Consider the following 14,769-nt stretch of genomic DNA (forward strand, 5'->3'; position numbering starts at 1 on the left):
TACAGACGATGGAAAGCAGAGACTGATTTATAAAGACTCAGACCCTCCAACATCCTTGAACACGTGATGCGTTCAATAGAAGTCGAAACCTTAAACCATGAAACTGACGGTTTTGTGTAGAAGGACATGAAAGAGTTATGACATAAGAGCCTTAGTTTTAGCTTTAGCAGAGCTAAAGGAGGAGAAGTTGAGCTTTATGACCTAGTAAATCAGGAGGAATTTGTAAAGCTGAACTCTGAGAGGCTCCTGACTTCTGGGGGCTGGGAGAGATCGCGGGTGTCTGCCAGGGAAGGCTCAGCTGCACAATATGCTGCAGATGTCCACAGCTAATGTCTACCTGCTAATGGCACCTGTGTGACCTCATCTTACAGGGAAGCAGCTTGGATAATTTGGTAGCATATGAATTAGCAGACGTTGAATAATATTTTCTGAGGGAAAATAAATGTAAGTACTGTATATCAAGTTTTTAATACGGTCTTACAACAGTAAGAGCAAGTATCTGCACTCCAATTTGAAATGCAAATGACCAAAGCAGATATGGGCGTGTGCGCTGATCGCTGGAGTCGTCTTTGCCCAGGATTGTGGCTGCAGCACTGATTTCTCTGTATCAGCACATTATCCTGACAGGTCGTGACATCCCCAAACTGCAGATGGAGCCGCATCATTCGCGTCAGAGCAAATGTGAAGTGACTCCATCATCTTTTCCATTTACTTCATCCCTGTGATGTCATTCTCAATATTGAATATTTGTGCCACAAAGGCAGCGATCTTAAGAAGCAATCAGGCTTTCTGCCTTATCAGAATGCAGGCAGCAGATGCACTTACTTGCCCCTTGAGCTGCCTCCCCCATCCAACATCAAACGCACCTCTGATCATCTGAGCATCAGAAACACATTTCCTACTGACTCTGGAAACTCTAAAACTGGATTCTTGTCAATCAGCATCTAGCAAAAGAAACTGCACCCATCCCCATGCACACCTTTCTGCCTTGTTGTCATAACACCTTGTTTATTTTGGTCTGCTGCTTTGCACAAGGACACTCCAGCACTGCCATCAGCCATTTCCGTGCTCCCGCTGGTTGACTTGTGTCTGTCGGGCACCAAACCCTCTCACACCAGGGATGTGTTCAATAAGTTATTAACGTGGAAGATGTAATTTCGAACAGCATTGTAACCTGACCAGATTTCCCATTTTACAAGACCGCTATTTTAAATATTTATGTTCACCGTTTACAGAAAGGCAGGTATTGTTTGTTTCAACTGCATATTCGGATATTGGGGATTGCAGTGTGGTTTAAAAATGCTCCAGTAGAAGCTAAAAGATGAAAAAGACGGACAGCTGAACGAGCAGTAGCGCTTAGACAACAGGTAGATGATGTTATTTACACACAGCTTTGAGGAATCCTGTTGGAGTTTGGTGGCCACACAGCAAAGGCGTTCTTATATCTGTTCTAACACACAGAATCTAGCCTATCTTTAGCATGCAGCAGGTCTACTGCAAATGTCCTGCGGCACTCAGAAACAGCCTCTAATGCAGGGGAGGGCAAATCCAGTCCTCGAGGGCCGGATGCAAGCCAGACTTTCTGTCTACAGGTAAACCCTTTCACCTGGGGTTCCATTTACCTTGGTGAAAGCGGTTTCTCCCTGGTAGGATGCAAAACCTGACTGGATTCCGGCCTTCATGGATTGGACTTGCCCATCAGAGGTCAAATCTAGTCCTCACGGGTTGAATTCAATCTGGGATTTACATCCTACCAGGGAGAAACCGCTTTCACCAAGGTAAATGGAACCCCAGGTGAAAGGGTTTACCTGTAGGACAGAAAGTCTGGCTTGGACCCGGCCCTTGAGGACTGGATTTGCCCACCCCTGCTCTAATGCTTCACTGGCTGCATTCACAAGCCTCATACCTGCTGCTACCAAGCAGCACTTGGTAAAGCATGTGAGGTCCACTACACCTGCCTTCAGGAAGGAGTTTATTATTTCAAGTCTGACGATCACAATATTTGCTGTCATTAGTGAAGTATTTGAATCATTCATTTCACTGCCAAAAATATTTTTCTGTTGCCTTCCCACATTTCTTGGCTGAATCTGTCTGCACGAGATCCGTGAACGGTCAAAACCAAACAGACCTTCAGCTCCCTGCTGCTGCTTTTCCTTAAAAAACAAAAACAAAAAAAATCAAGCAGAAAGGACACAAAATGGAAAGAATGGGCAGAATAAACCAAGATGAGGTTAACAATGGGAATGATCACCTTCACGAGTATAAAAGCAGGCCTTCGCTCTCCAGAGCCGTTTAAAGGGAAGAGGAAAGCCTCCAAGTCAATAAAACATCGGTGGACTCCATTAACAACTGTGGTAACTGCTTACAATGTTCCCAGTGTGATCCAATACTACCATCACATCAGGTGAACACAGTGAATCACAAAGTTTAATAGCAGACTTGTTTATTCTTCCACAATCAGGTTAAAAACTGAGCGTGTGCCTCTAAAGGTAACGAGATCGTTGGCCTTCTGCTCTGTATCTGCCAGCTCAGCCGTCTCTCACCGACGTGTCAGCCGAGCTGCTGCCAAAGGCCCGCAGCTTTTCCTCTCAGCACCTCCCACTCATTCTCACCTTCCTCACCATTCCCTTCTGCCACACCAAATGCTGAGAAAACCAGTATACTCAGTAATTCCATATAGATTTGTGATTTGGTTTCTTTAATTGCACAAAGAAGAAACATTTCAGCAGCTTTTTGTTCTTGTTTAACACCGACAAACTGATTTCAAACAGTCAAACAGTTTTTGTAATGTGTGTACGAACAAATATAAAGAGAAACAGTTACTCTGAGCTGCCTTTGCTCTGTCTACCCCTCCCATTGGGTTGCTATGGAAACAGCTCCCTCAAAGGTGGCCTGGCCATTTTATTTCAGGTCTAATAATCAACACAGCCTCTTCTACAAGGAAATAATTTCTCGCCACCCTGGCTCTTTAATCCCCAGGATATGAAAAGCTGATGTCCTTCAAATTCACTGCATTCAAACTGATGAGTTATTCACGTGTCCGCAGCAAAATGAGGAATCCTCTCGCTCCATAATGAAAGATCACTGTCTTGACTCGTATCTAATGCTGCACCACAGCCACTAAAAAATATTAAATGTGACAAAAAACAGGCAAGAAAAGGCCTTCTATATGTCAGAATATATAACTCTTTACAAACATATGAATCAACCCTGAATAAAAAAGCATCCCAGATTCTTCCAGACCTTTTAAGTGTTAATTAATTCCAGACAGCAACACTTTACTTGGATTAACCATAGTAGGCATAAATATTGTATGAGGCATGATGCTATCAGTATCAAGTTCACAACAGACTGTGTGCTCTCCAGAGGAGGTTTAGATGGGTGCTTCTACACTTCCACTTGATTTAAAAATGTTTTTGTTGTCCAGCTGGGAGGAGGTAAATGGCATCCGTTCCTGTTCAAGAAAGTTTTTCACTCGCTTAATCGAAAGAAAATCCTGAATGCAAGTGTGTTAAAACTAGGTTAGGTTGAGTGTGACCTTTACATACTGATTGGGTACAAGGGGGGTGGGGGCTTTCAATTAGCTGAATTCTTCCTGCCCAACCTCCATTAACCCTTCGTTAAGCTCCAGGAGAAATGACAGCAGGCTGGAGAACAGCCATTAAGCCAATCACTTGTTTCCCCAACTGTACTCAGTATCACATACCGTATATCTTTAATGTTTAAAAGTTTTTACGTTAGAGATCAGCATTATCATGAACCCCTTAAAAACCTATATGAGAAAATTGATAGAATTACACCAAATAATGGCAGAATGTCAACAGAAGAGGGAGGAGAACAATGCAAGTCAGTCTGTTCATTATCATTCAACTCCTAAATGGCCCTTTAATTAAAAGCAAGAGGTAATGAACACACTCGGGAGCCTGATTAGTAGCTAATGCCCCTGACCGTGAGCTGATGGTCTCTCCCGTCTGCCTTGCTACAAGACTGACAAGTTCTGACTCACGAGAAGCCACAAACCGCAGCAGCACTCCAGCTACCTCTGGATTAAAAACGATCACATCTTTGGGATTAAGAGCCTTTCGACGTTGAAATCCACACTGCTGGTGTTCATTAACACATTTTAGATTAGGCCGCACTCACATTTCCTTTGTTTCTGCCGTCACTATCTTCAGATTTCAACAGAGCTTTGTGCTTGTTCCGTGACTATATTTAATATTTCCAAATGTATGTCACATACCAAAACTTGCAGAGGTGAACTAAACGAACAGCGAAATGAAAACTCCATGTATCGATTTCCTGATCATGCTAAGGACTTTCTATTCATTGGATTTGGCCGTGTCAAACTCTCAGCTCTGACATGAAACCCAAGGAGTCTGCTGGATCTGGAGCAGCATGCTGAAATATACATGTTGGCTGAAAGCTCATCAAGGCGCAGGCAGTAATCCAACCGACCATGGCAAGCCAAACAATGCACAAATCTCTCCAAGACTCTAAGTCCTTTTTGTCTAGGATACAGTAATCCCTTGGTCTCTGTGCTGCAGTGTGAGCATGCTTCTGAATATATTAAAAACGCCACAGAGAAGGCGATAAGCTGGATTTAAACTGCCAAACCGAGTTTCAGTGCGGAGCTCTCACAGGTCTGCAAACACCAATCCAGGCCACTCATGTGTTTTTGGGTCGTTTAAAGGTTTAAATGGTGTCCAACTCTATATAGAACATTTTCAGAATTTTCTCCTCGGCTGTATATTGACAGTCTGTCGCTTCAAAAGTCAAATAAAACAGAGACTTCCCATCATTTCAAAAACACAAACTGACAAAAAAAGACGCAGAATTGTTCATGAGCGAATTGTTTACACCCGTTTTAGAATATAATAAACGTATCAGGAGTGTTTACCTTCCAGAAGTTGTCAACCTTTCCATAGACGAGGGACTGGTTCTGTCTCTTGATGTCGTCAATGTGGCTGATGTCACTGGCGTTGAGATGCTGCTCCACCACGAACCCCAAAAAGCTGTTGTCTGGAGTGTGTGCTATAACGCAGGAATTAACACAAATAAATACACACCAAACATTCACATAAATTCTCTTTAAAAAAAAAAAACAGTCTAAATTTAAATGCAAATAAATGCAAACAGCCAGTGCCAAATGGCTTCCAGCTATTTTCTTCACCATCAAAAAAATACTTGGAGCGAACCCAGATCCTGCATTTAGACGCACGAGCCTGAGCTCAGTGTTTAGCAACGATCAGAACTGCAGAGAGATGCAGAAACACAGCGGGAATACACATTCATGTAGAGATTCATTTTCCTGAGCGGTTTATCCCTTTCAGGGTCACTTGGAGGGTGCTGGAGCCCATCCCGGCTGCATATGGGCGGAGGCAGGGTCCAGCCCCAGGTGAGTCGCCAACTCATCGCAGGGCCTCGTGTGGGCACTTGGGTTTTGGGAACCTTACTCAGGGGTACCTCAGCAGTGCTGTGAAGGTGTTTGGGCGCCTCCCCCCGATACCAGAACACTGTCCAAGTATCTGCCTGCGCTGGGATTGGAACCAACAACCCTCCACTTCACAGTCCAGCCCCCAACAGACTGAGCAACCAACACCTCTGACTTTGGGGTACCAAAGTGAAGAAAAACATTGACTTGACTCCAAAACTACTCTGGGTGTTTATTCCCTCCAATATTTCGTGCGATGGGTAGTTACTATGGCAACCACGGGACAAACAGGTCAAGTGTGAAGCCTGGGCTTTACAGCTCTATCTCCATCTGCCTTGTGCAAATCAATGTGAAGACAAGGGGTTTAAAGCACAGTCCAAGAAAATTAAAACTACCAATAATCAATAAAACCAAATAAGTGAGAGGCCTTAGAGCCCATAGTGGAAGTGCTGTGGCCAGAGGCAAATTAAGGTCAGTCAGATTGTTGAGATGGACCTGAACAAAAGAATTTCTTTGGACCTTTTCAACAGAGACAAATTACATTCTCTGTGTTTGAATACACAAAAGTATCGTTATGAATAGGATTATCTGGGTGTTGGCTGGAATACGATGGCAAAAAGTCAATATTGGGTTTATTCCCTCTTTCCAGGCTGCTTTTACATTTTGTCTCGCAAAGACAAACAAAAATGAAAGTGAGCGCACACAGAGGATGCAGCGTGAATGCATTAGTAGTGTTTACTCTTCTCTCTTAATTGATTTGTACAAACAAAGGCTTTTTTTGATAAGCAGATGCTTCATATTCAAACCATCAAAGTGAATCCTTTAATAATACTGCACGTGTTACGTAAAATGTTAAATACAGAGTGAAACATTTCTAGAAGTGGAGTCAGGCAAGAGGAATCACAGCTCAAACGCACAATGTGATGACAAATCTCAGCTCAGCTATTCAGATTCTGCCCCTTCACAAGCTAACAGTGCTACCTCGTCTCTCTATGGATGCAGATGTCAGTAAAAATATCATCAATCCACGTGAGGCATAAATGTGGACCACAGCTGACAATTTGGAATTTACCTCATGCGCCTCGTGCTGAATAAACAAATTTAAAAAGAAGGGGCTCAACATCAACTATCACTTTGTGATGTGTACTCTCAATGTTGTGAGAGAAATTTGCTCTGAAGAACAGTTTTACGTGCTTCTGGATTCATTTTACAATTTGGCAGGTCAATGCTTCAAAAACGCTGACACTGTTAGCTTCCCAGAATAAAAGAATTGGGCAATAGTTATATAAAGTTATTATTATGACCAGAATATTCCCGGACATATCATACGGACAGAGGATAAATGTTAAATGGCTAATGGCTGTTAAAAAACAAGTGAAAGCATCATTTGCAATGCATTTTATATTTCAACAAAATAAAATCTCAAAGTGCAATGAAATATTAAGACAAAAACATTAAGGATTAAAAATTTAAATGATAATTTTTTTTAAAAATGGTACGTTTTGAAACCCCTTTTTAAAAAAAACAAAAAAAAAAACAAAAAAAAACTGTAGATCATCGGTGGAGCCATCAAAGGTTCTGGGAGAGTTTCCCAGAATCAAGCAGCAGAAGGTTTGGTCTCCAGTTGTCTTAGTCATGGGGTGAGGAGGCTGTGAATGCCGGGGCTGTGAAATTAGTGTGATGAGGAGTGTTGTCATGGATGTTTCATGGTCATTTCTGGATGCTTGAACCAGCTTGAACCAGCTTGAACCAGTGAACCAGCTTCTCAGTATATCTAATGGCAAGTCTGGCCCAAATTCTGGCTATATTCCTGAGGTGGTAAACTATTACTTTGCAGTGGGGATTGATGTGGGCCTCAAAGGTTAGCATCAAGGTTAGGATCAAACCAAGGTCAGGGACTGTTGTGAATAGAGATGTCCTTTTTTAATGTATTTTTTTTTAAATTTCTAAATGTTAGGTAGGTTTTCCCACCCAAACAATCTGAGGGCTGATGGAGCAGATCTCTCCAGCCATCGTTGGGACAGGTGCAGAGACGTAAACGGTAAATCTCCTGTGATTTGAAGTGAGGCCTTCTGTGTTTTTAACAACTGGCTAAGTTACCGGGCACTTGTTTCTCTCATGATATCATCTAACCTACTAACTCTTAACTGGATTTTTTTGCAGAGGCCCCAGTGTGCTATAAGAAAGACAACCAACAAAAGGGGCTTTTCAAGTGCAGGGGGATTCTGGGCAGTACTGCACCTTACCTCCCGAATGTGAAGTTCAGGGTTAAAATTTCCCTTTATCTTAGCAACAAGGGAATTGTGCAGGACCCCGGGGGGCTGGCTCCCCTCTCAGTGAAACAGTCAATGTAATAGACTTCCATTACAGACAGAACACAGTAGATAAACCCTTGAGATCTACAACTATTCACTCTAAAATGCAATTGCGACCTCGTATTTTCCCTTTAATCTGCCATTACTGCTTTTAAGAGTCCCTTTTAAGGACTTTTACTCCCAACCAAACACTGTCCTTTAACACAGATACAAATCTGTTTAGAGTCCAGATTTGGAAATTTATGAGAAAAATAGGAGTCAGTCATAAAACAACACTTGACGATTCAACCAGAAAAGAACAGATGCAGCATTATTTCAAATTTTAGGTCCTAAACATCTTTTAAATCCAGCATACAGGACATGATTGAACCCAATTTATTGGTTATTTTGTCAGAGCTGTCAACATTAGGCACTTTTAGATATTTAAAGGTTTTACTCACGGAACATTGTGTTAAACTGTTGTGGGTTGAGGTTCCACTTCCCCCAGGGTGTCTTGTGACCCTTGGACTGGGCATAGTGGGCATGGTTGAACTCTGGTTCTGTCCCAAATGAGTCCAGCACTCTCAACATGCACCTATAATGTTGAATAAAGACAAAACTGTTACCAGCTGCTCTGCATCAAGGACACGCACGTCCTCATGCAAAGTTTACACAAAAGTTCACAAACAGAGGACCACAGGAAACACGATGTTATGCTCCTTAGGAATAAAAATTCTCTTTATAAAAGTTTAAAAAAAATGAAAACCACACAGAAAGATGCAGAAAGCATCCATCTGATCCAAATGACTGTTGTGTGAGATTATGTCAAATTCCATATATATAGTTTAATGTAATGTACTGGCATCCCTTATTGGAAAGCAAATACAGAACTCAAACTGAGCATTGCATGTAACAGAATATTCAAATGATTTGGACCTTGGTGAAGGACATGAACTGATAAAGGTTGCCCACTTTCAGCTCATCAGTATGCATAAAAACCACAAGCTTCTCCCCATGAGTTTACCTTATCACTATTTAATATTCTTTGCCAAAAGAGGAAGAAAAAAACCCTGGAAAGGTGCGTTATTTATTTTAACGGAACACACCCAATGCAAACACTGTCAGTAACTCTTGTCAATGTATGCAGCACACGTTACGGGTGACATTACCAGATCCAAACTGGAAAAAGGAAAGACAAACATTTCTGAGGCTGTCAGGTGCAACACGGCCCACTTTCATGCTCTCTGGGGAAAAACAACCTTCATCTGTCCCCAGCAGATATGCCCTCTGCACTTGGGTGAGGCGTGTTGCTGGAGCTATGTTAGGCTGTAAATATAGCTGCTGCAAGGTTTTCAACACATATCCCGGGGCCACAGAGCCCTTGGGTTAGGGTTCAGCCATGCTGAGGAACTGAGCCTCCCCTCCCCTCATGATCCAATGGCAGCTTCTTCAGCTATTAGCCAAGGCCTATCTTTAAATTTATTGATCTGGCGCAAAAATAATACGTGAATGTTGATTTTCATGTGCAACAGTAACTTCAATTTACCTGAAAAAAGAACTTGTAGTACTTGTAATTGTATATTTTTGTATTCATGCAAGGGTGAGGCACCTAAACTGGTTAAAGGGAGGAAGTACAGTACACAGATATAACTAGATATAAAATGGGTGTTATCACTACGTAATATGAACAATTAATCAGAGCAAGGCTCCCAGGAGAAAAGCGAGGCAGTGAATCACACACCCACACATGAGCAAAGCATAAATACACTGTTGTATGCAAAGTGCAATTTGTCATAACAAAAAAACAGATGGGGGGTGGTGTTTTGGTTTTTTCAATTCATGAAAAAAGGAACCAATAGGCCTAATTATTTTATAAGTTAATGCGGACCCCATTACAGTTCCAACAGTTACATACACCTTTAACGCAAACGATAAATCTCGTAGTTTTACAGTATTTAGCTAGCTATGATCATTTCTATGTGGTTACACGTATAAGTACTTGAGGCCATACGCACTAGCCACTTTGTGGGCAGGGGAGCAAGGACTTGTGGCTGTTATATAGGTGTTACAATTACAGTTATAATTTCAGTGTTGTAATTACGGTTCGGTTTAAAATAGTTTCAACAGTGTGTTTATTCATTTCCTTTATTGTTTGGCTAAACTGTGTTGTGCTTTACAAAGATGACAAAGATGACTGTTCTACTTCTTGAAATAACCGTTGATCTGGGCACATGGTCCTCCAGTGTTTCCCCAACGACCCGAGCGTCACAGTATTTATGTGAGCGGGGACGTTTGTGAATGCCGAGACTGCTGACACTTTGTAAATAATTAACGGGTTTGGGTCGTCCCCCGAGGATGAATTTCATTCAGCAGCGTTAGGGATGTAAAAAACCAGGGGGAGTGGATCCACCATCCCCCTCAGCAAAGTGTACCCAGGTCGTGTCTCAAGGAGAGGTAAGATGATGAAATCAAACTTCAGAAAAGGATTTTTATCCGCATTTTTTCCCCTGCAACATTGTTTTAAAGACACAGTGCTGGTTGGCTGTGAGACATTAGCCTAGCTGATGGAGTGGAGATACGAGGGAATTTCCACACAGACTCTCACACAGACTCTCCTCAGAAACGACAGCCCAATTCGGATACGCCTTTAGATCAACCCAAAGCACAGTAATATATCAATATAAGAGAGACAGCAAGACTGTGACTTTAAAAAAACATATTAAATACAAATCAGCTCTGACAGCCTTCACCAAAAACGAAACATATGAGATTGATCTTACAAGCCTCCTTATGGTCAGCAGAAACAGCCCGTTTGCAAAGATTGATGGGTCAAAAAGCCAAAGAACAGAGTACGTCAGACAACAACAGGCACGGGGAGGCCAGCGACTACAGTTTTTGGTGACTTTTGCTGAAAGAAGAACACTTCTAAAATGACCTAGTCGCAAAGTTGCAACGACACTTACCGTGACATTAAACGATGCGGCAGAAGTGTTCAAATCCAGCAGGAGTAATACAGAGAGCAAAATCCAGACTATACTTTATGAGCTAAGGCTGAATCAATTTCCTAGAGGCACAAGCGGTGCAGAGGCAGTTTAAGGTGTCATAGGCAAACAAAACCTGCTGACAACCGGGGCCACCAATGGGGCACTAATGGCCCCACTGGTGGCCTATAGGCTTATTGTTTCCACTCATTTCCTGGTAGCTAGAGCTGATGTCAGGTTTTTCCTAAATAAATCAGGGTGGCATCATCCTCAGTGGAACAGTTGCGGACAAACCAGGCCAGTGAGTGAAAACATTACAAACAACAAAGACTTATAGCCTTTTAGGAAGTTATGACAATGTCTGAGAGAAAATAGGCTCACTGCCCCAACATTTGCCACAGTCCAGTGGCTTGAAGTGCATGAGAGATTGTGAAACAGTTGACAGTGAGGGGGAGAGAAGCTGGAACAATTAGGCAATAGAGAAAAGCCCTGGACTCTGTGAGAAGAGACTCAACCAACAAAAGATATTAAAATACAAAAAACTGTACCGTACAAGGGAGCGGTCTGGTGTAAAAACATGACAGTCGGCTTCGTAAGAGGCAGAGAACACAACTAAGATTGAGAATCAAGCTACTGCAGGCTCTGGTTTACTTTCTAATGATTTTATTTAAGCCAAGCACAAAGCTGTTTTGGCCATGATCCATTTAGATCCTGAAGAACGATTACAAAGGAAAAGTATTTCTGGCTAATTGCCACAAAATAACAGAAATCATTAAACTACCTCCCGTTTGCTCAAGGAATACATTTGATAGCACTTTGCTCCTGAGAAAAAGCGCATTCATTCTTTATTTTCAACCCAATCAATAAGCAACATTCAAATATAAAGAAAAAGCTCTTGATGGCCTTTTATGAGAAAGAAATGGAATGTAAAGCTGCACAGTTGCACAGCCATTGCAAAAAAATATACTTACTGGTAGTGGACCCAGGAGGGTCCCAGTGTCTTCTTAAACTGGGTGAGGCCCACGATATCGATGTAGATGAGCTCAACCACCTTGTCACCCTGGGTGGGGCAACTGGACTTGTTCCCCATGACCCTGCGCATGATCCTGAGAATTAAAATCAAGACAACACAGTGCAGCGTAAACAACCCATTTGCTAAGGGTACCATCAAGTCCTCTGACACCAGAACTCAGAAGAACACCGTTAGGAGCCCACATGCTTTACTTCTGAAACATTCTTTGACAAAAGAATCCCACTTCATGTAGAGCTGACCAGTGGTGGATGATCGAATGGTGCCTGTGTTAACATCAGCACTAAAAGCTGAACATGAGCCTTGGAAAAGAAAATCCACTCATGTCGAACATTGCTGCACATTTGTGCTTCGCAGGTGTCAAAGGAACAGCATTCTTGCAAACAAGGTCGGTAAACAGTGAAAAATGAAAACCTTTCTAGTGGTAAAGCAAATGTGTCTGATTTCTCCAAGTAGGCTATTTCCACTCCTCTTTGGTGTCTTATTCTATTCGAATACAAGACAATGTAATGTTCAAATTTGCTCTCACGGATCAATATAGCATGTCTCAATCAGATATTGTTTATGATTTAACTCTATTGCCGAAACTCGCCATCCTGCACATGATAAGTGAAGCACAGTGATGTCACCGAGTGTGTTGGGTACTGACTCTTTGAGCTCAGCTATTGAGGCTGAAATGCGAACGTCGTGTCCCAGCAGGTACAGCGTGGTTATGAGGTCACTCCACTGGACAAGCTCACCCAGCGGACCCCCGCTGAAGGCATTTTCTGCTATTTTGAAGCCAGACTCCTTGGTCAGCAGACCTAAGTGCACCAGGATCTGAGAGAGAGAAAAGAAATAAGTGATTGTATGTTGTGTTACCCTAGGGGAATTGGCATGTGCTGAAGACACTGATGTGGCTATATATAGTACCATGTTAATACTTAACGACTATGCATGTAAATGAGCTTAAACATGGACAACTTTTGAAACATTGCCCAATATAATATAAAGAGCCTTAAGGCACACACTCACACACCGATTTCAACGTATAGTAGAGAGCACTGTGTTGCACAGCAGGAGTAGGTTATAGCCAGGTCTGTTTGAAGTCATTTTTATTCAATGCTGACAGCCCAAAATGAAAAGCCGAGCAAAATAAAATGTGTGACATTAATGCTTTGTATCGTCACCACCGGTGATTACTATGGGAATATAATGAAACTTATGTACAACTTATTCACAAGGTGAATGAAAAGTGTGGGATATATTATTCTGTGACCAGAGCATCCTTCTAGCTTGCTTAACAACAGAATATCCCATCACTCTTTTTCCACGAGTGCTTCATCCCTGGAGTCTGTCATGTGTGCATTCATCCAAACATCTTGAAGGTAACAGGTCTATTAACAACACATTTTTTTGTCCAGGTTAAATATAAAATATAGAACAACTGGTTGGTCAACTCGCATCAGCCTTATTTACATTATCAAAATTTAAATTTCATTGGGTGTTTAAGCCAATATTTAAAACTCAATTTGGTTCAGGGGCTGAAAACAAAATGGACTGAACATGAAGAGAGGAGCTGTGACGAGGGCGGTGCAGGTTTTGCTGCAAAATGTCACCAAAATGCCACCTGAAAAACAGCATGCAGCCCACCCCTACATGTCTCAGCCTTCTGTCCACCCACGGCACAAAGCGCTACAAAGTAAGCCCACCTTCTTTCTTCGGCGCCTGGTCAGGTTCTGCTTGGCAGCCAGTGAGCGGATGGCGCTGACCCACGGCTCGGCCATGCGTTTGATCCTTAGCATCATCCAGCGGAACTCCTCACGTTGTGACATCACACGGTAAAGCTCCTCGAAGCCGGTCCGGACCTCTGCCTGCACAAGCCCAAATTCAAGCCATCATTCAGGAATACTTTAAAGCCAACAGCTGTGTGTTGAATATACGATTTAGCTGTTTGATGAAATATCTTAAAAATGCAGAACAGTTCACATTCTGTACACTCTTTCACCAAAATCTCACCAAGAACTTTAAAAATCTCATTTAAAAATGCAATATTGCACACTGAGCATTCCAAATGGCTCAAGTGCCAAGTTTTCTTGGAGGACTCTGTAAAACGAGCTGTAGCATACCGAAGGCTAAAGGATTTAGCCAAACCTGATAAACCTTCTATTTTACCACTCTAAATAATAACAAGGTAGCATTAACTAAGTGTGAGCATAAAGACATAAAAACGAGCTGAAAGAATATTCAGTCTGCTCAGTTTTTAGAATGTTCTGTTGAGGGGTAAATGAGCACCTAGTCAACCATATCTACCCAACAAATTCATGAGGGCACAGAAACAAACGTCAGCACACGGAAAGTGTGTGTCTGAGGCCTCGACAGAAGGCAAGACATTCCAAATCTGTAAAGTAAACACAGTGAGAAGAAAGCATAAATACTGACACACAAAAGGACCGAATCAACTCCAGGTCGTCATGGTGAGTCTAAAGAAAGGGCCTTGAATGCGTACACTTAAAGATATGAAAATTGTCAGTTAATAAAAAAAACCCACAATTTAATAGCATGTTCTTAAAATATGGATTCATTTATTTTTCAGATTATACATTACTATTTCAAAAGCTTAGTAGATAAATACATCTAGTTTACGTTAAATAAAAATTTGGCGGCTGATTGAATATCTAAACTTTCCATTTGAGATGCAGTAATTAAAGAAAAGAGAAGCAAGTGGAGGGAAAGAGCTACTAAAAGCCAAGACTGAGCCTGGCAGCACCCCCAGTGCCATCACCAGCCACTAAGGTGGTTGAAACGAGGCTGCTGCATTGCCTGAGCGTTCCTCATCACGACAGGAAATCAGGCCTCTGATGTAAACCTATTAAAATCTCACAGTTGTGTCCACTGCCATCCCCCCCACCACTGAGCTCTCCGTGCTGCTGATGTATCCCGAGACAATGGTTAAAGACCGCTTAATATTGATTCACCCCAGCACAGGGACGTGGAGAGGGTGGCGCCTGGGGCGGACACCGGACTGGGCACAGGCCAACTGGCCCCAAAGAA

The 14,769-nt window shown here is 42.3% G+C and overlaps 1 protein-coding gene across 3 annotated transcripts in view; it reads right to left on the reverse strand.

Annotated features, from left to right (window-relative positions):
• Positions 1–14,769, reverse strand: part of mgat5 (alpha-1,6-mannosylglycoprotein 6-beta-N-acetylglucosaminyltransferase) — a 52,472-nt gene that overhangs the window by 9,862 nt on the left and 27,841 nt on the right. For 2 of the 3 annotated variants that reach the window (XM_057027269.1, XM_057027267.1), the window contains 5 exons: positions 13,428–13,589; positions 12,386–12,555; positions 11,678–11,812; positions 8,187–8,320; positions 4,898–5,031 (listed from right to left, as the gene is read on the reverse strand). In XM_057027269.1, coding sequence (XP_056883249.1) covers positions 4,898–5,031; positions 8,187–8,320; positions 11,678–11,812; positions 12,386–12,555; positions 13,428–13,589 — 735 coding nt within the window. The remainder of the gene's footprint in view (positions 1–4,897; positions 5,032–8,186; positions 8,321–11,677; positions 11,813–12,385; positions 12,556–13,427; positions 13,590–14,769) is intronic. The other variant, XM_057027268.1, reaches the window with a different exon arrangement.

This window comes from Takifugu flavidus, chromosome 3 (genome assembly GCF_003711565.1).
Source record: "Takifugu flavidus isolate HTHZ2018 chromosome 3, ASM371156v2, whole genome shotgun sequence".
Taxonomy (NCBI): Eukaryota; Metazoa; Chordata; class Actinopteri; order Tetraodontiformes; family Tetraodontidae; genus Takifugu; species Takifugu flavidus.